This window comes from Corvus cornix, chromosome 5 (assembly GCF_000738735.6).
Source record: "Corvus cornix cornix isolate S_Up_H32 chromosome 5, ASM73873v5, whole genome shotgun sequence".
In the NCBI taxonomy this organism is placed as follows: Eukaryota; Metazoa; Chordata; class Aves; order Passeriformes; family Corvidae; genus Corvus; species Corvus cornix.
The window spans coordinates 23,220,158-23,241,628 of NC_046335.1; the positions used below are offsets into that span (position 1 = coordinate 23,220,158).

Genomic DNA, 21,471 nt, shown 5'->3' on the forward strand with positions numbered 1-21,471 from the left:
GGGGGAATCAGTAGGGGAATGGAGAGGATGGGTGGGAAAGGGGCTGTTGTATGGGTGCAGGGGAGCCGAGTGGGCACAGAATGGCTGGATGGGCGTGGGGCAGCGAAAACAGCAAGCCGAGAAGCCCACCACAGCCCCGGTGGTTCCCGCCGGCCGGGGGTTCACCGGGCACGGGCCGGTGAATAGAAGCGCCGGGGCAGCCCGATGGAGAAATGGCCGGAGGCGGTGCGGGGGCGCTGGAGGAGGGGGCTCCGCTGTGTCCGGGAGCACCGGCCATCCCGCGGCCGCCGGGGCCGGGCACCTGCTCCCGCCCCGCGGCGGGGCCGGGGCGGAGCAGCGGCGGGGCGGTGGCGGTGAAATACGGCGGCGGAGCGGGGCGCGCTCCCATGGCCCGGCGGCGGCGGAGGCGGCACGGCGGGGCCGGTGGCCCGGCGGCGAGGCGGCATGCCGGGAGCGGCACGTCGGTAGTGGCGGCGCCGAGTCGGTGCCGGGGAGGCGGGAGCGGCGATGCGGCTGCTCGGCGCCTTCCTGCGGTTGCTGGTGGCCGGGACGCTGGGGGCACCGCCCGCCCCGGTGAGAGCCGAGGGGTGGAAGGGGGGTCGGAGCGGGGGTAGCCCGGTCTCCCGGTGCCGCTGCCCGGGGTGGCCGGGACAGCTCCTCCCGGCGCTGGGTGGGGGGCGGCGACAGGTCGCCCTGTGCCGCCCCGCCAGCGCTCGCCTTTCCCTCCCTGCAGGCCCTAGAGGAGCGGGGGACTGCCAGCACGGAGTCGCCCGGTGAGTTGGCAGGGGGCGGCTGCCGGTGCCCCGGCTGGGAGGGGGCAGCAACCCAGGGAAGGCTTTGCGCAAGGCCGGGGCGCGCTCGGTAGCACCCGGCACTGTGTTACCTCCGGAGTCCCGCAGTGACAACCGGGGAGACAGCGGGGAGCTGTGCCGAGGCTCCGAGCAACCTGATTCCCCCAGCCCGCCTGGCGCAGCGGGCACCGCCGCGGGCAGGAGTGGAGCGCAGCCCTATCCCTAGACTGCCGCCCCTCCGGTGCCAGCGTGCGGGGTCCCGGGTGGGAGCACTCCGCTCCAGCTCTGCCTGCTGGAAAGCCGCAGGGGACGGCTGTCTGGCCGAGGGGGGTTCGAGGAGCGGGTGAGCCCCTTCGCGGCGCGGCAGGGGATGAGTAGAGTGCCTGGGCGGGAGACGGAGCTGGCGGATAGAGGGAGAAAGTGCCTATCGGGGTGGCTGTGTGAGCCCCTAAGCAGTGATGTGCACAGTAGGGTGACGGACTTACTGGGAACACAAGGGGGTCCCTTGCGTCTCTGTGCCCTGTGGTGGCTGCGGGACCCCACCGCAGCTGCTGCACCTGCCCCGGCAGCGGCCCGGCTGGGCTCTGCCTCTCTGGGCGCCTCCTTATAGTCCCTGTCCCTGTCTCTTGCAGTCCTGACCTTTCGGGAGATCTGGAATCGTAGCTTCTGCCGGCCTCTGGAGCAGCTAGTGGACGTCATTACCGAGTTCCCCAACGAGGTGGAGTACATTTTCAGACCCTCCTGCGTCTCCCTGCAGCGCTGTGGAGGCTGTTGTGGGGACGAGGGTCTCCGCTGCGTCCCCGTGGAGACAAGCACGGTCACCATGCAGGTACGTGCTGCTGCTGCGGGGCCGTGGCTGTGCCAGAGAGGTGGTGGGCTGCTCACCAAGCGCCGGGAAGGTGAACTTGCAGCTTTGCATCCTCTAGATATTGTAGCAGTGTGGCTAGCAAAGGAGAGGAGTCACAACTGCTCAAATGCATGCCAAGCCAGTAGGGTCCCTCTGCCTGCTCTCTCAGCTTGCCCCTGAGGCCAGGTGTCACCCCTGGTGGTACTGGCCTCACTCCCTGCTTCCCGGACTTCCCTCTGTGTGGTCTCTCTTGCTCATTGCTGTCATCTTTCGGACCTTCCCTGTCCTGCAGAGGGGCTGGGGGGTGTTTGATCAACCTGCTGATGCTGCAGGGACCAGGGAAAAGCTCTGCTTTGTCATGGATGATGGACTAGGGAGTGCCTGCAATAAATCAGCAGTGATTTTGGTCTCTCCGGAGTTGAAAGTGTGTTGGAAGGCAGGATGGCATTTTCCAAAAGCTCTTGGCTGAGGTGGATTAAAGCCTGGCATGAACAGGAGGCAGCTCCCCAAGCACAGGTCTCCCTGTATGGGAGGGATCCTGCTGCTGTGTACAGGGTGGCAATGCCAGACACTTCTGCAGGGGCTAGTGTGGATCACCAACGATGAACATACTCTGTAAGGCCTTTGAATGTCCAACCTGAACTTCAGGCTGGGCTGTGGAGTGACATGTGACAGGGCAAATCCTGTACCCCTGGACTGGGGAGGCACTGAGGTACTGACTCCAGTCAATTCCAACTCAGTGCTGTAGAAAAGGGATCCAGGAGGAGGCATCAGCAATGGGATTGGTCTGGAAAATATGACTGGGGGGATATTTCTGTCAGAGAAGGGAGATGTGCAAAGGGGTCAAATATGTGAAAGCTCTCCAGAAAGGCAGAGGCTGAAAAATCTTTTCTAAGGCTGGGAAATCCCAAGACCATGGGACTTAAATTAAAGCCCTGAAGACATGGGGCAGCACCAGCCGGGGCAGCTGGGCCTGGCCAGTGCTGCCTACGTGTGGAGGTGGAATCTCTGTTGTTGGAGGTCCTGAGGAACAGGTTAGACATGCGTCTTCCCAAGAGGCTGGGGTGGCAAGGCAGTGGCGCAGGAGCCCTTCCAGCCCCCTCCTGCTGCTGCCTGGGAAGTAACCTTTGCTCCTCTTTCAGCTCCTGAAGATAAAGCCAAACGGGGAGGCACCCTATGTGGAGATGGCGTTCACCGAGCACAAGCAGTGCGAGTGCAGGTAGGGACTCCTGGGCTCCAGCAAGAGTAACCCTGCCAGATCACCCTGTGTGTGGAACAGGGATGCCCTGTAGGCACCCTGACTGTGCTGGGACCCCTTCTTGCTGTCTTTGCACTAAGGTTTGCTGGTGCTTATAACCCTTGTTCAGCTGGAGGCTGCACCACATCTGTACCTCCTCCCCACAGCCAAGGGATTGTGTGGCATTGTGAAGACGGGTCAGGCACCATGCACCATCTGCAGGGCTGTGCTCCCCATCCCTGCAGCTGCCTTGGCATGCCTGGCATATGCTCCTTTAGCCAGAGAATCTGCCTGTGGCTAGTGAAGGAAGGCTGGTGGCTCTGAGGCAGGTGTTCGGTGTGTGACAGCATGTCCAAGGTGGTGGCTCAGTGGGGATCTCCGTGGCTTAGCATGCCTGAGTGTGACTGTGGCCCGAAGAGAAAGCTAGACAGCTGGGTCTTGGGCAACCATTTAAGGGAAGATGCCCCATAAAGACCTGGGAAGCAGAGGTTTACATCCAAGCCAACAAATGAAAGCTTAAAACATGCAGTGCCAACCTGGCCCGGATACGCAGAGCTGGCCTGGAATGGATGTCCAGCACCAACCTGCCACAGACTTCTAGCACCTAGTCAGCCCCTTGGGGTGCTCACCATGTCCCAAAAGTGGTGAATGCCTGCGCAAGATGGGGCCTGTGCAGTGCTGTGGGAGCAGGACTGCAATGCTGTGGGAGCAGCTCCAGTGCTGCCTGCAGCTGGTCCTTGCAGTAGACTCCAGCATTGCCTGCATGAGGGGTCCTGGTAATCACTCTTCGTCATGGTGCAAGGGTGATTTAGTATTGCGAAAACTGGGGGATGAGTGTGCTGCTGGGCAGCCAGTAGACATGATCCTTGCCTGGAAGAAGATCCTGAGGATCCCTGGATTGGTATTCCCCTGCAGCTGTATGAGCAGCTGTACTGGAGCAGACCCAGCTCCACACTGTCTCTGTCTGGAGCATCTGTCAGTGGATGCAGAAGGGGGAGTGGGAAGAAGCAGATGTGTTACTTGCCTCCTTCTCTGCTTCCAGCTATTTTCCATGCAGGGAATTTCCTAATCCTTTTGTGGTTTCCCTACCTACGGTAACTCCCAGGGGATCTCCAATGAGCATGTGTGCAGGCTGCCTTCTGCAGCAGTTTTTGGCTTCTTTCTAAACCGCTTTCCACACCTGTACATCGCTCCCTTTTGTAGTTTAGTGCAGGCGTGGTAATGTCCTGGCTGTGACCCCTACGGGGGGGGTGTGTCATGGCTGAGAGCCACTGCTGAGACTTTGCAGCAGATCCCCCATGTTTGTTACCCAGGATGTTGCATCTTGTTTAATTACAAGCTCTGTCACAGAGAGCAGCTAAGACTGAACTTGCCCTCCCCAGCCTCATTGACAAAATGCCATATCCCCAGGGTTGTCACCCAAGCTGACCAGCCCCTTTACTGTCTCTGCCTTCTCTCAGCCTGCTGCAATCAGCTCCTGACTGAGGGGTTGATAAGGTCAAGAGAAGAGATATTGGGTCTGTTTTAGACGTGAATGATAACAGGTAGATTGGGCTGTGCACTGGGGCGTGTTAATGGACCACCTCCTGCAGCTCAACGTGCAGCACTGCCCAATAACCACTTCACTCTGTCTTTTTCCCACTCTGCAGGCCTCGGCAGGACCTGATGAGGTTGGGAAGGTAAGTGAAATCAGGGGCATTGTTACTGACTGGGATTGTGGGTCTCATCTCCCACACATCAGCACTTCTTGTGGTACTTTCCTTTTGAAGGAGGAGGTCCAAGGGCCGAGGTAAGAGAAGACAAGACAAGAAGGGACGGAAAGACTGTGAACTGTAAGTGAGCAGGGGCAGGTATGGGTGGTGTCTTCTGGGTTAATTTCCTGGGGATGAGAGTCTTCATTAAGCATTTAGATCTTTACTGACACTGTAAGAAGTGAAGGGTTTGTGCAGAGCAGACACAGAAGAAAGCAGGAGGGGACAGTGGGCGGCTGTGGGGAAACACACCTTTTACTGAAGACTCAGTAGTCTCCAGGCTCAGCAGCTCAAAGCTGGGCAGAATGGGGATGGATGGGCTGGATGACTTGATGGTGCTTAGCTCTATTGCCATCACAGACCATGCTGGGTTTCCTGGATCCATGAATTTCCAGTTTCAGCCTCCTCTTGCTGCCAGCTGCTGTCCTTACTGCTGTCCTTGACTGATTGTTGTTTGGGTTACTCTACTCTTTCCGTCCTTTATCTCACTTTCTCAAACTGCTTGCTGTAACAGCACAGGCTGGACTCATTGTGGGCACTTTTGAGGTATGACACCTGTGGCTAGCACTTTCCTCCTAGCATTTCCCTCTTTTGTCTGGAGCCTGCTGTAGGGGGCTCAGCCTGCACCAGCCCCACCGCCCTCACTCCTCCCCATGAAGAGGCTGCCTGCAGTCCCTGCCCCTGCAGTTCCGTGTCAGAGGGACCAGGCACAAAGAAGGGGATCCAGGGCAGGGCAGGTGAGCCTGGAGGTCCAAGTGTCCCTTCCATCCTGGCAGTGCTCACCCCGTGCCATGCTCTCTTTGCAGATGTGGCACACCACGCAGGTAGCCTCTGCCCTGCCCCCAGCCTCACTCCCGCCACCTGGGTTTGAGCCAGCTGCCTTTCCCCCAACATAGGGGACTTGTGGAGTCATGTCCCTCCAAGCTGCAGTGGGGAGCAGGACTCCGGCACGGAAGAGCTGACTGTACTCTTGGTTGGCCCTGGTGGGAACACAGCCTGGAACCAAGGACTCCCTTGCCCCATCTGCCCCACTGGCACCAAGAAAAAAGGACTCGTGACCAGGCCTGGGGCTGAAGATGAGGAGCTCAAGCAGTGTGTTGGTGTTTGAGGACATCCTGGGGGCAGTGAGGAGCAGAGCGGGTGGATGTGCTGCTGGAACCGGCTGGGGAGGACAGCATGATGTGGGATGGAGATGGCTCACAGGGCTGCACCTGCAAAACCTCTCTGTCCTGCCAGCACTCTGCAGCTGGGGAGGAAGGAAATCTGGGGCAGGCAAGGCTGTAGGGCTGCATCCGTCCCAGCTTTGGCACAGGGCAACCCAGGCAGATGCCAGGGAGCTTGCCTGGGAAGCTATTCTGGTGGGGAACAGAAGGGAACTGGGCTCCTCGTGTATTCACAGCCACATCCCAGCTTTGCCCTGCTCAGTAAAAGCTGGTCAGACATGGGAGCTGGCAGCTCCTGTCTGCTTTCCAGCAACTGCAGGCAGGGAACTTCCCCATGGGCACCGACTCAGGCTGGAGGAGGGCAGTGACCCAGAGCATGTTCCCATCACCAATCCTCCAGCACCCAAGGGACTGGCCTTGGTGTGATGCTGGAGATGGGCAACCAGCAGGTTGCTCCCTGTGCTGGGGGCTATCCATGTGCTGGAGGTCAGGTGGGTACTGGGAGACCCTTGGGGGAACTGCCCTTCCCCTCCGCACCACAGTGTGGGACTGGTACCTCTCCCTGTTCACCATCCCCATCCTGTTCTCACCCCAGTCCAAATGTCTGGCTCAGTGTCCTGTCCTCCCTGGCAGGGCTGATGCAAAGTTTAGGGCAGTGGAGGGTAGGCTGCCCATGGGCCTTCCCACTCAGGAAATGCCCCACCAGGGGTCATTTACCTGACATCGGGACAGGCTGGCCTGGGGCTCCCATCCCTTACTGGGAATACCCTCAGGGTATAAGGAGCTGGTGCCCTCATCAAGGTGGCTGTGGGTACTGCTGTTTCCTGCTTTCCTCACTCAGCCAACTCTCTGCCCGGGTCCAGGGGGAAGCCACGGCCCCCATTTTTCCATGCTTTAAGCACTTCTCCAGGACTCTTCCTGTCCTCCTCATCCTGCTGCAGGGGGTCTGGGGCTGCCTGCCAAATGCATCCCATGCTGGTCTGTGCAAGCCATATCCTGGAGCAGTGTGTATAGCTGGAAACCCTAGGGTAGACTTGGGCACCCACATGTTTGTGGGGCACCCCTGGCACTGGGTTAAAACAAAATCAAGGGTCATTCTTGAAAGCTTCAAACAAAAGACTGAAGGGCAAGATCTGCAAATGCCTCAAGGTTATCCTTAAATGATGGAACCTGTGGTTTATTCTGCTCTGAGGAACAAGGTGGAGCCTAACGTAGCAGGAGTTGGGGTCCGAGGCGGCTCCTTCCCACATCCAACAGGGCTGCCTGTAACAGGGGTTACATTGCAACTCTCTAAGCCATAATGCTGGTGTTGCCTGAGGCTGGCACAAGGAGATGGGCACAGGGCAGATCCCTGTCAGGGAGAGCTGGCGGTGGGTGTTGAGGTGATGTGAACCTCCACACTGCCACCATGTAGCAGGGAATGGACCAGGTGACTTGCACCTGTGCAGCTGGGCATATCCTTCAGGAGCTTGCTGGATCCCTTTTGGATCCCATTTCCAGTTCTGGCATCCACAGTATCCTGGAGCACAGCCTACATGGGCTTTGCCTTGAAAATGGCCCATGAAGTTCCTCCTTCACTACCTCATGGATGAGGGGAACTCGCTGCTCCCCTTCCCACATCACTCAGAGTCTGTGTGGAACATGTGGTGTCCTGTCCTGGTCCACACAGGCTTTCCCTATCACTGTGTGTCATTTCTGCCTGGCTGGTTGTGCTCTGAGGCCAAGGAGAACCATGTGCAGCACTTGAGGATGTATGTGATGGTTTCTGCATTGTTTTTAATACCCCAGTAGTGTTAAACCTTTAAAAAAGGACGTTACATAAATCCAAGTATGTTAATTAATAAAAGTAAGTTTATCAAGACTGATGATTAGGATTAAACCAAATTCAAACACACGAACACACAGTGGCTTTTCCAAACAATTCCTGGTGTCTGGTGTCATCTCTTTGGTGGCTGCCTGGCACTGAGATATTCCAGGCAGCTCTGCCCATCAGATGTGGCAGGGCCAGGCATCTGCCTTGCACAGCCCCCCTCTGTTGCTTCTTGCCCTGCATCACCCAAGCCGCCTGGGTAGTGTGTGTGGCCTTGTCCCCTGCTCCTCTTGTGGCATGGGGTGTTGGATAGCAGGAATGTGGGTGCTGGGAGGGATGTGGCTGTCCCACTGCAGCAGTGATGAGCAGAATAGTGGGGGCAGGGCAGGAGAAGGGGAAAGTATCACACAAGAGGTTTGCGAGCTGCATCTCCAGCTGTCAGGGCTCCCTCCAGCTCCACGGAGGTAAAAGGAACCCAGTGAGCCCTAGCATGAAGTTACCATGACTACTGCAGGCATCACATGCCCAACCGAAGTGTTAACTCCATTCCCTATCCCTGCCAGAGGGGAGGGTGGCAGGGACTTGAACAGGACATCACACCCAATGGAGGTATGAGGGTGGGGACTGCTGCTCTGAAGGGGAGAGCAGGGCTCCTGGCTTCAGGGCTTGTGTCTAACACCCATGTTTCCTCTCAAGGGGACCAACCACTGTCCCCACTGCCTGTCCCTGCTCTGTGTGCTCCCAGCTGTAGCTTTTTTATACCACTAGCTGCTGGCAGCCTTCCTTGGGCACAGCAGATGTGTGAGCACTCTGGCAAGGTCAGCTTCATCTGCAGAACCCCATACCCCCAGGCACTGCAGAGCAGGGCTGTAGGAGGAAACTGGTGCCCTTGTAAAGGGACCCTGACAGACCCCAGCTCCAAAGCCAGCAGCATTCTCCATGGACAGGCAGAAAACCTGCTCCAGCCCCAGTGCCCCCAAATCCCTCATCCTGTCCCTACTGGTGTACCCCTTGCAGACAGGCAGCTGTCCCACAGGAGCATCACACCACTGGGTTATCAGCATTCCTGGGCTCCCTGTGTCTTCCAGCCTTACAGGGCAAAGGTTTGTTTAATAAGGCTTTATGAGCCAGAGCTGCAGTAAGATGGTTTAGGAGGATAGTTATAGGGAGACAAAACATAAAGCGGCCTTACACACCAGGAACAAAATATTACGTTTTTTGGGAAGTAACTGAAGGTGAAGTGGAGATTGGCCCAGAGATGTGGCATTGTAGCTGATGAAGCCCTGACATTAAACCATCACTGGTTACCTCTGGTCTCCCTGATTGTAGCATGCCATCAGATGCCACCCACAGCCTCTCACGGCCATGCCGGTGCAGGTCTCCCACGCCTCCATGCAAATAAAGAAGCACTGAGGTCCTAACTTCTCGATTGTGACTTACAAGTCTTTGGCATCCTCACAAAGTTTGGCATAATCCTGCCTGCTGCAGCCAGTGATCTTTGCAGTTTCAGCATATTTTAAGCTTTTGCCAGCTCTCAAGCATCAATTTTAGCCTGTGAGAAAAAAGGCAGCTCTCACTCTTGTCCCTGTTATTTGTGCTGGTTTTCCTTTGGCAGTTCCCACTTCCCAACAAGGACCACAAGCTCTTCAACAGGTTAATCTAAAAGTAATCCCCCAAATTTAATGTCCTCAGTCCAGCACTGACATACAAACTTGGAAGCCCATAGGTAAAGGCAGTTGTGCCTCAGAGCTGGTACAAATCTTCCTCCCTTGCAAGGCTTTTCCTCACAGAAATATCCCTGGGGTACTTCCTGCTGATGCCTTTGGCTCACTCTCTTCTGGCCACTTCAGAGGTGTTTGATGATGAACTTAATCAAGTTTTGTATCCTCCCAGCAACTCCTCTTCAGACATCTCTCTGCCACCATCACCCCAATACCTAAAACACTCTACAGATACATTGTGCTGCATTTGTAGTTTACCTGTCCTCTCTGTCCTCTTCAGACCCACACAGATCTCCTGAAGTCAGGCAGGTGAGTTGTGCCAGCAGCACCCCTGCTGTCATCCCTGACTGCTTCATTTCTTGCCTGCTCAGACTTTTCACTTGAAGGATGAGCCTCCAGGTTCTGGTGGGAATTAAAAGGCCCCAGAGACTGTGGGGTATAAATGGGCCAGGCAGAAAAAAATGGTCTCTGTTAGGAAGAGGTTGAAAAAGGAACCTGGGAGCATTTTGAGGAGAAACCAAAGAAGCAAGCACCCATATTATATTTGGGCAGGGAGTTGTCTTACGAAGCAGATGGCTTTGCTTCCTCCTAGACCTGCCCCCTGAGGCACAGTTAATACTTTCATATTCCCAAAGAAATGGTCTTTGTAAGAGAGATGGTATTTGGTCGGTGGATGCTGAGCTGAGCTGTGGGCACAGGCTCTACTGTCCTGTTCTGTTGCTGACAGACTGGGCTGTGCAAAAGAGCTGCCCAAGGGACCTGAGCCTGGGGAGATCCCCTGCAAGTGTGTGCAGTAACCACAGGTATGAAGTAACCACAGGTCAGCCACAAATGGGTGCCCTCTCTGCCAGTCCCACAGCAAGTACCAGCTCCAGCAGGGGCTGAACACAATGAGCAACCAGGCTGGTGTGGCTGTGATGGCACAGCACAGGGCCAGCTCCTGACAAAATTAAAACCCCAATCTTAGGATAATTTCTTGTTGCAATGGGACATGCCCATAGGCTAGCAAGGGATGGACAAAGATGCAGGGGCCTCCATTTTCCCAAACAATCCTAGCACAGTTTTTCTAAGGGTATCCCTTAGATTTCATTCCAGCCCTTCTGCCTTTGCAGGTCCCCTGCCACTCCTGTGGTTAGGCAGTTGTTTAATCTGGGACCAACCATTGCACAGACACAGCAAACCAGCAGGACAGTTGGCAGTAACCAGCTCACTCCTGGTTCAGCAAATCTCCTTCGCTAATAACTGTAGTGATCTAGCAGGCCCTTCAAGGACTCCTGGCCTTCCAAGAAAAAGCCAGGCCAGGAGGGCAGGAATACATGTTTCTAGGATAAGCCAAAGACTGATATTTTCCACATGCAAAGCATTCGTTAAGCACCATCTGGGATCTCGACTATGCTGTTACTTTACTGCACCTTAATGCATTTGTGCTGATGTTCCCTCTGCTGTACATTTGGAATAAAACCCAATTTTGTAAAACCCTATGAGTCTGCAAGAGCTGGTGGAAGGGTTGGCTGAGAGCCCAGTGTCAGGGCCAACGGCACCCACTTGAGAGATGAAATCGGGAAGAGCCACGGGCACCCTGGGCTGGCCATGATGAAGTGGCAAGACACCCACCACCTTAACTGTGGCAGTGGGGAGCTGCTGGAATGGGTGCACCTGTCGGGTGGCCGGCAGAGAAAAAGGCTAATTAAAACACAGCTAATTATGCGTTGTGGGAGGAAGAAAACGCGGCGGCAAAAGCAGCTTTTAATGAACGGGAGCTTGGTTAATTAAGGGCAATTAATGGTGAATAAGGATGACAATAAAGCAAGTGGAGCGACGGGCGCTCACCGCGCATTAACCGAGCGATGGAGCGCCTGCCTCGGGCGGGGGCGGGACCCCGGCGGGGGGACCCGGGCACGGACCCCGCGGGGGGCGATGGTGATGATGGTGATGATGATGGTGATGATGATGGTGATGATGATGATGATGATGGTGATGATGATGATCTCATCCGCGGCCAATCAGCGCCTCCCGCCCCTGCCGCGCCCCTGCCGCCCCGCCCGGCGGCGCCGGGGGATGCTGGCGCCCGCGCTGCCCAGGTGCGGGACCGCGGGGCGGCGGGGGCGTGGGGCCGGGGGCCGTGCCGGCGGGGCCGTGCCGGTAAGCGAAGGGGCCGGGGCGTGCGTCGCTCCCCGGCGGACCCCGCAGCCCCGCTCCCGGTGTCCCGGCGGCGCGGGGCCATGAGCCGGGCGGAGGCCGAGCCCTGCTCCCGGGCGCTGGCGCAGGCCCGCGTCTACCTGGGGCAGCTGCGGGGCCGCGTCGTCCCGGCGGGGCCCGAGGGCGGCGGGCGCCGGGACTACCTGGTGGAGGCGGCGCGGCAGCTGCGGCTGGCGCTGGAGCGGGACGTCAGCGAGGACTACGAGGAGGCCTTCAACCACTACCAGAACGGCGTGGACGTGCTGCTCCGCGGCGTGCAGGGTGTGTGCGGCCTCCCGGGGGCAGAGGACCGGGGCATCCCTCCGGGGACGCCAGCCAGGGGACCGGGGTATTCATATCGGGAGTCCCCTGGGGGGCCAAGGTATCCCTACAGGGAGAATGACAAGAGGAGGGGGGAGAAATCCCTCTAGGGATTGTCGTGAGGGCACTGGGGCGTCTGTCCAGGGAGTGCATTCCTACCGGGAGAAGGGTGAGGGGGCTGGGGCATCCGCCTGGGGGCTGTGGCCAGTCCTCCGGGACCGTGCCAGGCCCCTCACACCCACCCTTTGCTCCGACCGCAGTTGACCCCAACAAGGAGCGTCGGGAGGCTGTGAAGCGGAAGATCACCCAGTACCTGCGGCGCGCTGAGGAAATCTTCAATTGCCACCTGCAGCGGGCGGGCGGGGGCAGCAGCACCGCCGCGGTGAGGGGCCGGCGTGGGGCCGCGTGGGCGGCCTGGCAGCGGTTCTGTGGCGCTGGCAAACGGGGGTGGGGGTGTGGACACGCAGGTAAAGCAGCCCCAGTGGGCCTCCTTGTCTGTCTGCTAGATGCCACACTAAGATGGTGTAGAGAAAACGGCAGGTGCATCAAGCTGCAGAGTGTCCTGGCCTGCCAGTGGCTGCAAGGGAGCTGGCAGCTCTTCGCCCTGCCTGGATCAAGGAGCTGAGGTGGGCCCAGGTTGCCGAGGGTGCTTCTAGGATGCCACCCTCCAAAGCGTGTGTGCTTAGCTTGCTGCCACCATACCATAGTGGGTATGGACATTTTTGTGGAGACTGAAGCCACTGCAGGGAACCACCCTGTTAAATGTTAAAAATGTCCTATTCCCTGTCATCATTCCCATCTGTATGGAAACCAAAAACAATGGCTGCTTTCTGTACTGTGGGAAGGAGGTAGTTAAAGAAGGGAGAAGAGGGCGAGGTAGGGTGAGGTCAGAGCCTAGTGGGAAGAATACGGGGAGAAAGACAACTACCTTCCACACAGATCCCCTTAGTGTTGAAACAGTCCAGGTCTAGCTACAAATTTTGGTGTGATTTTTACCTCTGCTGCAAGTGCAAGCTTTCCCTAAAAAATGTAGAAATCCAGGGGGTGGCCAAGAAAATGGTCCAGCTGATGTTAGAAATGAACCATGGAGTGTTGACCAGCTAGGCAGTATTGCTGCCCGCTCTGGAAAATGCGGGGACTTTTTTCACTCACTGTAATGGACAGCAGCATTTCAGGGTCCTTCATCCTCTTCTCTTATCACCTTGCAGGGCTACAGCAGCCTGCGCTTCCGGCCAATCAGGACACTGAGCTCGGCAGTGGAGAACCTGAGACGGTGTAAGGTTGTGGGAGTGATTGATAAGGTAATGACTTGACCTGGAGATGGGGGATGAGGCTGGGGCTGGACCAAAGGGAGCATAAGCTGGAGGGTTCTAGCAGTTGGAATGGGGGTGCCAGCCCTCAGCACATCCATCAAGCAACATTGGGGTATCCATCCAGACCATTCCCACCCAGAAAAATTCACAGGAGAGGACTCAAGACCCCTTAAGGAGTTATTTGGGAAATCTGTTAATGTCCCCATTACTTTTTCTTACCAGAGCTCCCAAGATACTTACAGGCAGGTTTATGCATCTGGTTCTTTCCCACATATGGGATTGTGCTTGATGCCCAGGTGCCATGATGGTGGGCTCCTGTGGATAATCTAGGCTTCAGCAGAAGCTGAGCTATCTGGATGAATAAACTAATTAGAAGTTCATTATCTTGGAGTGAAGATGCCAGACTTACTGTATCCACACACGCACTGCACATTGCTCTCCACTGATGTTCACACATCTCAGTTTGTCAGGACTGATGCGATCCTCCTGTCCTGCTGAGGCCCAGGTTTGAGCCCAGCGAATCCCCCCCCCCCCCCCCCCCAGCCCAGAAAGAGCACTGTGAAACCCTTGAGTGTGGAGGAAGCAAAACTGGAATGGGAGCCACTTCTTGGTTTAATTAATTTCCTGCTGCTTGGCTGCATGGCTATCTCCTTGCCAATAACCTGTGTTTTGTCTTTCAAGTCTAGGGGTCTGAGCCCCACCAAACTCTTCCAGTTGGGTGGGAGCTTGTTTCAGTTCCAGAGTTGAGTCCCTTGGGTCATTCCTGTAGGCTGTGTGTTGGGTCACCGCTTCTGACCAGTACTGTGTATACTGTCCCAGGTGCAGATTGTCCAGGATCCAGCCACTGGTGAGACCTTTATACTCAAGGTGGGTGTTTTCAGTTTTGTCTGCCTGCTTCTCCTTCTCAGGCTGGGGCCACCTTGTCCAAGCAGAGGAACAAAAACCAGCAGCTCTTAGAGGCTGGATGATGTTCATGGTTCAAAAACCTTCTTTTGGCTGCCTCAGCCATCCTCTGTGATCAGAAGGGAAGTGGTTCTCCTTGGTCATCCGTTTCTCTTGACTTGTAACGCTTCAAGCCTGTGTTAATCTGGGTCAACCTCTGAAACAGATTGTGGGTGAGGTGTGCTCAGCACAAGTCCTAGAGTATTTTTCAGTGCCCTTGGAACTAACAATGAAGGGCTTCAGTAACTGGACAAGGAGGATCTGGCAGGAGAGGGAGAAGCAGCATTTCCAGGCGAAGCAGAGAAAGGGCTGGGATGGTAGGTTCCTGCCTGAAGGGAGCAGGGCGGTTACAGAGGAGTCACTGCTTGACCAGCTGTGCCCTCTGGGCCCCACAGTGCAGATGGAGAGTGCCCTACCTTGGCAGAGCTTTGCAGAGCGCTGCTTTATCACAGCTGGGTGCTGGGGCCTGGCAGACTCCGTATGAGCTGCAGGTTTGAACAGATGGGGAGCTCCATTGCAGCTGACAAGGGAGCAGCCATGGGGCTTGGCAGAAGGCGCACTCCCTTCTGGCTGGCCTCCAGCCCTGCCAGGAGCTAGGCTGCATGGAGTCCAAGTCCCCACCTGTAACACCCAAGTTACATCCAAGGACACACAAGTCCTGCTGTAACACCCATCTACCTGTACCTCCTCAGAGCCTCCCCAAATCCCACGTTGAGACCCGTGAGCGACAGACCATCATCCCTCATGGGGTCCCCTTCATGGTCAAGCTGTTGTGCTACTATGTGAGTGAGGACTCCATCTTCCTCCATCTGGAGCACGTGCAGGGTGAGTGAGGACAGCCTTGCCTCCCATCTGTGAAGCATCCTGGTTTATCCCTAACCATCCTTCCTTTAAAATCTGAAATGTTTCTCCTACTGTTTTCGGACTGTTTTTTATAGTGATAGTGTAAGCTGTCTTCTTCATAGAAGGGTGGTGAGTACCAGGGCTTGGACACTCCATGGACAGAGCTGCTCAGCTGTGAATTCCAGGAGTTTGATAAGAACTGACTGGGGATGTAACCTAGAAATGGGCCTATGGAGACCTACAAGGAAAAGAGGTTGTGTGTGTGGGGGTGTTATATGGAAACTAGCCTTAGTCTTTAGAGAGATGAGCCACTGGGCCTCATGGGAGGGAGCGGTGATGCCTTTAGGTAATGATGTGATCCACCATCTTGAAAAGAAAAACCTCTTCATTTTACTGGCATTGACCATAACAGGAAGGTGATGGAGAAGGAAAATGAAATGAGGTAGTTCGCTTGAATGTTGTAGAACAAAACAATCTTCTGACAAGACATTTATAAAGCATTTTTTTGTTTACAAAAGGTCACACTGGATTTTGAGATCATATCAAAGAGAGGAGATGGAATATCAGGGCGTAAGGGGCAGTGAGCATACTGGGATTTGGGTACAACAAGGAGGCATCCTTGAGGCTTGTCCCAGATCCTGGTGAAGAAGTATGACAAGGTGGAGGCTTGTCCCAAGGAGCTTATTTACTCTCTGCTGGTTGAATGGATGTATAGGGAACAGCGGCTGGAGTCCAGTAATGACAAATGGAGGCTAAGGTGTGTTGGAGAACAGGCTCTACTCCTTGGGCATTGCTATAGAATAAGTTTGCAGAAAGCAGCCAGCACTTAATGTAGTGAGGCTGGGAAGGCCTGGTAGCATGCTGTGGGCTCCGGAGCTTGCTGCACTGGCTCACTGCTGATCCATGGGCTCGTGCCATGCTGTGGGAGGTCTCTGGCATCTCTGTCACACAGGAAGGAAAGGCTTTCAGAGGAAAGTGGGGGTGGCAGTGGGATCAGGAGCATCTGTAAATATGTGGATTGTCTGTGATATGGAAGTGGCAGAGCTGGGATCAAGAAGACTGTGCAGAATGGGGAGAGGGCTGCCAAAGGAGGAGAGAATGGGACTTTGGTGTGCCAGGTCCTGGGGAAGGTGTGGCATTGGGCATGGTGTGCCTGTAGGGCAGGAGTGTATTCTGCATGGACTTGAGCTTTGCTGCTGGGGACATAAATGATGCTCAATCACATCCCCACTAACCTGGGCCTGAATGGGCCATGTCCACAGTGGGGGAACCATGGATACTTTCTGCCTCATCACTTGTTCTCTTTCTGCTTTCCAGGGGAGACACTGTGGTCTCACCTCCGCTCTAAGTACTGTGTCCAGCAGGACTCTGCATATTCAAACACCATGCAAGCCCTCAGGGACCGTGACACAGAGGATGGTGTGGGAAACTCCCAGGGTGGCAGCCAACTATCCATCTTCCCTGTTTGGATAGGCAGTGGCCTCCCAGGCTCTGTGAACTACCGGGTATTGGGAAACACTGATGCCTCACTCCCTCAGGAGCAGTCCCCTGACCCCACAGACTCTGGCTCAGGGAACCACTGCCAGCTTCTCCTGGCTCCTGCCAGCAGCATGAGGGCTGCACATGGAGGACAGGATCTAAGCATGACACAGACTGTGTCTGGTGTTGTGGACCATTTTCCAGCAGCGTCAGCCAAATGTCCTGACCACCTTGCCAGCCAGGGCCTGGTTGTCTACCGACAGAATGATCTAACTAGTGGCACAGGCTGCATATCAGAGAGGACAGCCTCCCAACAAGGCCCCAGGCTTCCCCAGGGGCTTGTCCCTGTACCAAAGACTGTGAGAGGGGGCCAGCCAGGGGTAGGGCAACTGCCAACTCAGAAAGTGTCTGAGGCCTCCCAGGCTCAGCCCCTCCTGACCCTCGGTGAGAGGCAGCTTCCTTCAGGAGCTGCCTTGTCCAGCTCTGGCAAACCGTCTGTGCCTGACTCAGCTGTGTGGGAGCCCTCGTGGGGAGCAAGCCAGACCCGTGGCCAGCTCAGCAAACAGCCACCATCAGGACAATGCAGGGCTTTGGCTTCCCATGGGCACAACCAGAGAGCGTGGGCTGTAAAGGAGGAGCAGGTGCAGCTGTGGGCAGCAGAAATCCTCCTGGCCTTAGAGGGACTTCACCAACAGGGTATATTTTGCCGGGATCTCAACCCCAGGAACCTGCTGCTTGATGTAGCTGGTAGGTAATATCCCATACTGCTGCCCCAAGGAGAAGGAAATTGGTCTCTCAGCTGAGTGACTGCTGCTTGCCCCATTTCCAGAAAATGTGGACTTTCTTGAGGTTACTTTAAGGGGGGGGGTGGGAGTCTGGGAAGGTTTGGATATTTCTGAAATTGGAAGTGTGATCTCACTTAGGTTTTCCAAGTAGTTATTACAAGAAATGGCTCTGCAGCTGGAGCATCAAGGGCCATAGCCACAGAAATGCATTGCCCCTGCTCCCACATGGGGGTTGGCTGCCTGGGAAATCCCAGCATGGGGAAGCTGGGACCAACTGAACTGTGCCTGAGGTTAGGGGGACTAGTGGGTTAGTTTTCCCCTAGTTATAGTAACTGCCTGCTGGGGGTGTTCTGGAGCTGTCCCATCCCTCTGAGCCATGGACATTGCTGTCAGTGCAAGTCCCTGCTCAGCTAGCAACATCTGGGATGAATTGGAGAGCTACAAATTGCTTAAGAAAATGAAAATGCAGAGTTTTACAAGGTGAAAGCTAACCTTCTCCCCCCTTCCCCTTTAAAATCTACTTCTTTCCTCACCACAGCCTGCACTGAGATCTGTGAGCTCGGAGCCCACCTAAGCAGGCTCACCAGCTCTGAGTGCCTGTTGGGCACCTCAGGCAAGCACTGGGAGGCCAGCGGGGGGATGTGTGGTGCCAGGGGATGCTCAGTGCCTCTGTGTTCAGGGTGTGACAGGGGCCCAGTGTCTGGCGTTCCCAGTGGCAGGGATATGGCTTGGCTTCACGCTATGACCAAAGTCCCTGACCTCCCTGCTTTTGACTCTGGTGCTGCTCTGCAGGTCATGTCCGTCTCACCTTCTTTGGCCAGTGGACAGAGGTGGAGCCCCAATACTGCAGCCAGGCACGGGAAGAGCTCTACAGTGCTCCAGGTAAGGGATGTGTCCCCTGGCTTCTCCAGCTCTCTGCCCAGTGGCACCAATTGGAGAGAAAGGAATTCTGCAGGCAGTGAGATGTGCCCAGCACAATGTGACCACTGGTGCTTGCTGCCTCCAGCCCTAACCCCTCTCTGTCTCTTTCTGCAGAAGTGGGGGGGATCATGGAGCCCACTGAAGCAGCTGACTGCTGGAGCTTTGGCTCTCTCTTGTATGAGTTGCTGACAGGAGTGGTAAGAGGCTGAGGAGCTGTGCAAGGAGGAGAGGGGAGGAGGAGGCTCAAGGGCTGCCTGCTGTGTAGGGCTGGGAGGGTGCCTTGCCCTGCTGGCACCTCAGTTCTTGGCCAGGTTGCTTTAGATGTGTGATTCCCGGTGCCTGTGTATGGTCTCTATGTGTTAAGGGCCCTGGCTTTTAAATCCTGCTGTGTAGGGCTGGGGTTATGTGGCAATGAAGACTCAACAGGGTGCTCCTACCCTCCTTGGTGCCTCTGCTTACCATCACCCTCTGCTTCCTGCAGCCACTCTCCCAAAACCATCCATCAGGGATTCAGCCTCACACCCAGCTGCATCTGCCAGAGGGCCTCAGCCTGGCTGCTACATCACTGCTCACCGAGGTGAGGGACTTGGCTCGATGGGAGGGAGAATGGGACTAGAGGCTGGGGAAACGCAGGGTCCAGCCTGGGTACCTTTTCCAGTGTCCCCATCTTCCCATCCTCCTGTCCCATTGCTTTTCTCTGCAGCTCCTGCAGTACAATCCAAAACAGCGCTTGGGCTCTGGAGGAGGTGGCATAGCAAAGCTGAAGTCTCACTCCTTCTTCAGCACAGTCCCGTGGAACAAGCTGGTGGGCTAAGCAGGCTGTCCTTCCCCCAGGGAGCTGGGCCCTGGGCTGCTTCCCTGGCACTTGTGACCCCAGGTGGCACTGGCAAGTCTGCCTGCTGAGGAAGGTTTGCCTCAAGGGCTGCCCCGAGGTGGGGCACACAAGGTTTTGCAGCCTTACATGTTCTTCTGTCTGCTTCTGTTTGTTGGCATCTCCAAAGAGGAGGCAGCAGGCTGGGCCAGGCTGTCTTCTCCTCCAGGTCCTCCCTGGTGGCAAAAGGAACCTGGGTGCCCAACCCCAGGAAGCGGTGGTGGTCCCCTTCTTGGGGCATCCCTTCCTCAGCTCAGCACCTCGCCCTGGAATGCTCTCCCTGTGTTTTTTATCTCTGCTGCTCCCACAGTGGCCCCCCTGCTCTGTTACTTTTTGTGGCTTTCAAATGCAGCCCCTCCAGGCCCTGCTGGCTGGAGCCCAAGCCCGGGGTCTCTGCCCCTCCCTGACTGCATGTATGTGTGTGGGTCATCCCTTGCTGTGGTGGTGAGACAACAAGGAGCCCTCTGCTCTTCTCTCCCTCGCCCTCTGAAAAAAATAAATTACTCCATATTGCTTGGAGAAGTGTCCTTTTGTTTCTGAGCTGCACCAGCCAGGTGTAGGCCAAGCATGCTCAGTGATGGCGAGCCCCAAATCTGTTTCTGAAACCTGTCTAGGAGCCCTTGGTTGGTGTCACCCCCAGCCATCAGCAGCCAAAACCCAGAAGGTGGCACTGAGTGCCTGGCCTTTTGCCCTTCTGCTCCTGCCTGCCTCACAGCCTCTCAGGGCTGCACAGCTGTATGGCTGCAGCTCAGATGTGGGAGAAATGCACAGAGTGCCTAGGTTTTCTTCCACCCTTTTGGCATTGTTACTTGTTGTGGCTCCAGCCTTGCATGCCTGGGTACTCCTTTCCTCTGGCAGGACAGCAGCCCTCGCTGCCATGCTTTGGGCATGGTCAGCCCTGGTAGACCAGTGAGGATTGAAAGGAGTGAACTCTGACAGCCAGCACAGAGGGAAGGAGGCCGAGTGTACATACATTCAGGATCAAAGAAAAAGCAGCACAAGCACATGTGTCTGCTGACAGCCCAAGGCAGAGGCTGCCATGCTCAGCTGTGCAAGTCAAAGCCTCAGGCTGGAGGATGAGCACGAAGTGGCAGCGGTGCAGTTCTGACCCCCCTCTCCCAGCACTCCCTCACACTGCTCACTTATCTCCCTTAGTAAGGAATTACTGCTACCAGTGCCAGGTCTCTGTGGCTAGCTGGTTCCAGCTCCCGCTTGCCCGCAGCGGCAAGAAGACACCCTCCCTGGCAGCAGCAGCAGGAGCGCTCGTCCACCAGAGGGAAGCAGAGCCCTGGAGAAACCCATCTCCTGCAGCGGCGAAGGTACGGACACCTCAATGGCTGTGCAGAAACCGGAGGACTAAGCACGGAGCTGACCACTAATGTCACAGAAGGCCAGAGAGCAGGAGCAGCTGAGCCTGGGGCTTTTCCTCTCCATGGCAGCCTGCACTGGCTGAATCCTCCAGCTGCAGGCTTGCACCCCTGTCCACCAGCCTCCTAGCCCTGTGATTCAGGGGAGGTTCAGGAGGAAGGACCCTGTGGCCAAAGCCACAGCATGGCATCTTACAACTCAGCGCCATAGTGTCAGACATGAGAATCAAACAAAATGAAGTTTCAAGCACAACTCTTACAGCAAGCCTTGACAGGGCAGATTAAATAAAGCAGTTTGCTAGGCTACATAATTTCAAGAGCTTGACTGTATATTCACTTCCTGGATGGTTCAAAGGCCTCATTTATTGCAGCTCCACACAGAATCAAGGCTTCTCCAGGCTCATGTACAAAGTCAAGGTGGACCCTCTGTATCCAGCACCGAGGCTGGGTGCAAGCAGCATTTTTTAATCAAAACCTTCTCTTTCACTCGGTTTATCTGTGCAAGAACTAGACTCTCCACCCTTCCCAGAACAAGGAAGGGTTTTTTCCTCTTCCCCTAACCTACCTCAGCCAGGGCCAGGCAAAACAGCTGACTCCGTGCTCTGGTTTTGTCCCTAGCTGCCAGGAAAATGCAGGCACCAGGACTAGGAACTGCTCTCCCTTTCATCCACATGGCAGCTGTGGGTGCAATCGTTTTCTATTAGAAAGGGCTGCCCTCTTCACCCGTAGCTGGGAAGAGCAAACTATTCTCTGAAGTTGATGTCAGAGCCGGGAAAACCCTGCCATGATCCAGGAATGATTTTGTATTGTTCCAACAAGGGCAGCTCCTTGGGGAAATGTGCAGCACCACAGACAGTTTCTGCTGTTCCTCATTCTTGCTTCCTTTCTCCCTCAGCCTTTTCCTCACTTGCATGAATTACAATTCTCCCGTTGCAGCAGTAAAAACTCCATCCAGCTCCATACCTGTACTTTATGAGCCTGTCCCAGGTCTCCCTCTTGGCCATCGTACCCTTTAGCAAACACTGGGAATTCCTCACCCTCTGTAACGGTTCTGTTGCTAGACCAAGAAAAGGATGATTTCCAGCCCTAAAAAGCTCCTCTTTCCTGGGAAGAGCCAATTCTTTGGCAGAG

The 21,471-nt window shown here is 55.8% G+C and overlaps 2 protein-coding genes across 4 annotated transcripts; both read left to right on the plus strand.

Moving 5' to 3' along the window:
* Nucleotides 1-421: 421 nt before the first annotated feature.
* On the plus strand, nt 422-10,798 carry PGF (placental growth factor). 2 transcript variants are annotated; one of them, XM_039553156.1, is made up of 7 exons: nt 422-573; nt 734-773; nt 1,424-1,620; nt 2,781-2,857; nt 4,525-4,554; nt 4,645-4,707; nt 5,433-10,798. In XM_039553156.1, the coding sequence occupies exons 1-7, from the start codon at nt 508-510 to the stop codon at nt 5,452-5,454; spliced, it is 495 nt and encodes a 164-aa protein (XP_039409090.1). In that variant the 5' UTR covers nt 422-507; the 3' UTR covers nt 5,455-10,798. The 2 variants fall into 2 exon arrangements, with proteins under 2 accessions (XP_039409090.1, XP_039409091.1); XM_039553157.1 differs by having other exon boundaries at nt 4,645-4,664.
* A 669-nt stretch (nt 10,799-11,467) lies between these two features.
* RPS6KL1 (ribosomal protein S6 kinase like 1) lies at nt 11,468-20,651 on the plus strand. 2 transcript variants are annotated; one of them, XM_039552353.1, is made up of 10 exons: nt 11,471-11,780; nt 12,080-12,201; nt 13,028-13,120; nt 13,952-13,999; nt 14,767-14,899; nt 16,235-17,143; nt 17,974-18,063; nt 18,217-18,299; nt 18,584-18,679; nt 18,806-20,651. In XM_039552353.1, the coding sequence occupies exons 1-10, from the start codon at nt 11,543-11,545 to the stop codon at nt 18,914-18,916; spliced, it is 1,923 nt and encodes a 640-aa protein (XP_039408287.1). In that variant the 5' UTR covers nt 11,471-11,542; the 3' UTR covers nt 18,917-20,651. The 2 variants fall into 2 exon arrangements, with proteins under 2 accessions (XP_039408288.1, XP_039408287.1); XM_039552354.1 differs by lacking the exon at nt 16,235-17,143 and having other exon boundaries at nt 11,468-11,780.
* The last annotated feature ends 820 nt before the right edge of the window (nt 20,652-21,471 follow it).

What these genes read in the sequence shown, in the direction of transcription:
- PGF (XM_039553156.1), top strand. Translation starts at nt 508, where the DNA reads ATGCGGCTGCTCGGCGCCTTCCTGCGGTTGCTGGTGGCCGGGACGCTG. An exon ending in TGCCAGCACGGAGTCGCCCG is followed by an intron (nt 774 to 1,423) that starts GTGAGTTGGCAG and finishes TGTCTCTTGCAG; the next exon opens with TCCTGACCTTTCGGGAGATC. An exon ending in CAAGCACGGTCACCATGCAG is followed by an intron (nt 1,621 to 2,780) that starts GTACGTGCTGCT and finishes CTCCTCTTTCAG; the next exon opens with CTCCTGAAGATAAAGCCAAA.
- RPS6KL1 (XM_039552353.1), top strand. Translation starts at nt 11,543, where the DNA reads ATGAGCCGGGCGGAGGCCGAGCCCTGCTCCCGGGCGCTGGCGCAGGCC. An exon ending in CCATCTGGAGCACGTGCAGG is followed by an intron (nt 14,900 to 16,234) that starts GTGAGTGAGGAC and finishes TCTGCTTTCCAG; the next exon opens with GGGAGACACTGTGGTCTCAC. An exon ending in CCTGCTGCTTGATGTAGCTG is followed by an intron (nt 17,144 to 17,973) that starts GTAGGTAATATC and finishes GCTGCTCTGCAG; the next exon opens with GTCATGTCCGTCTCACCTTC.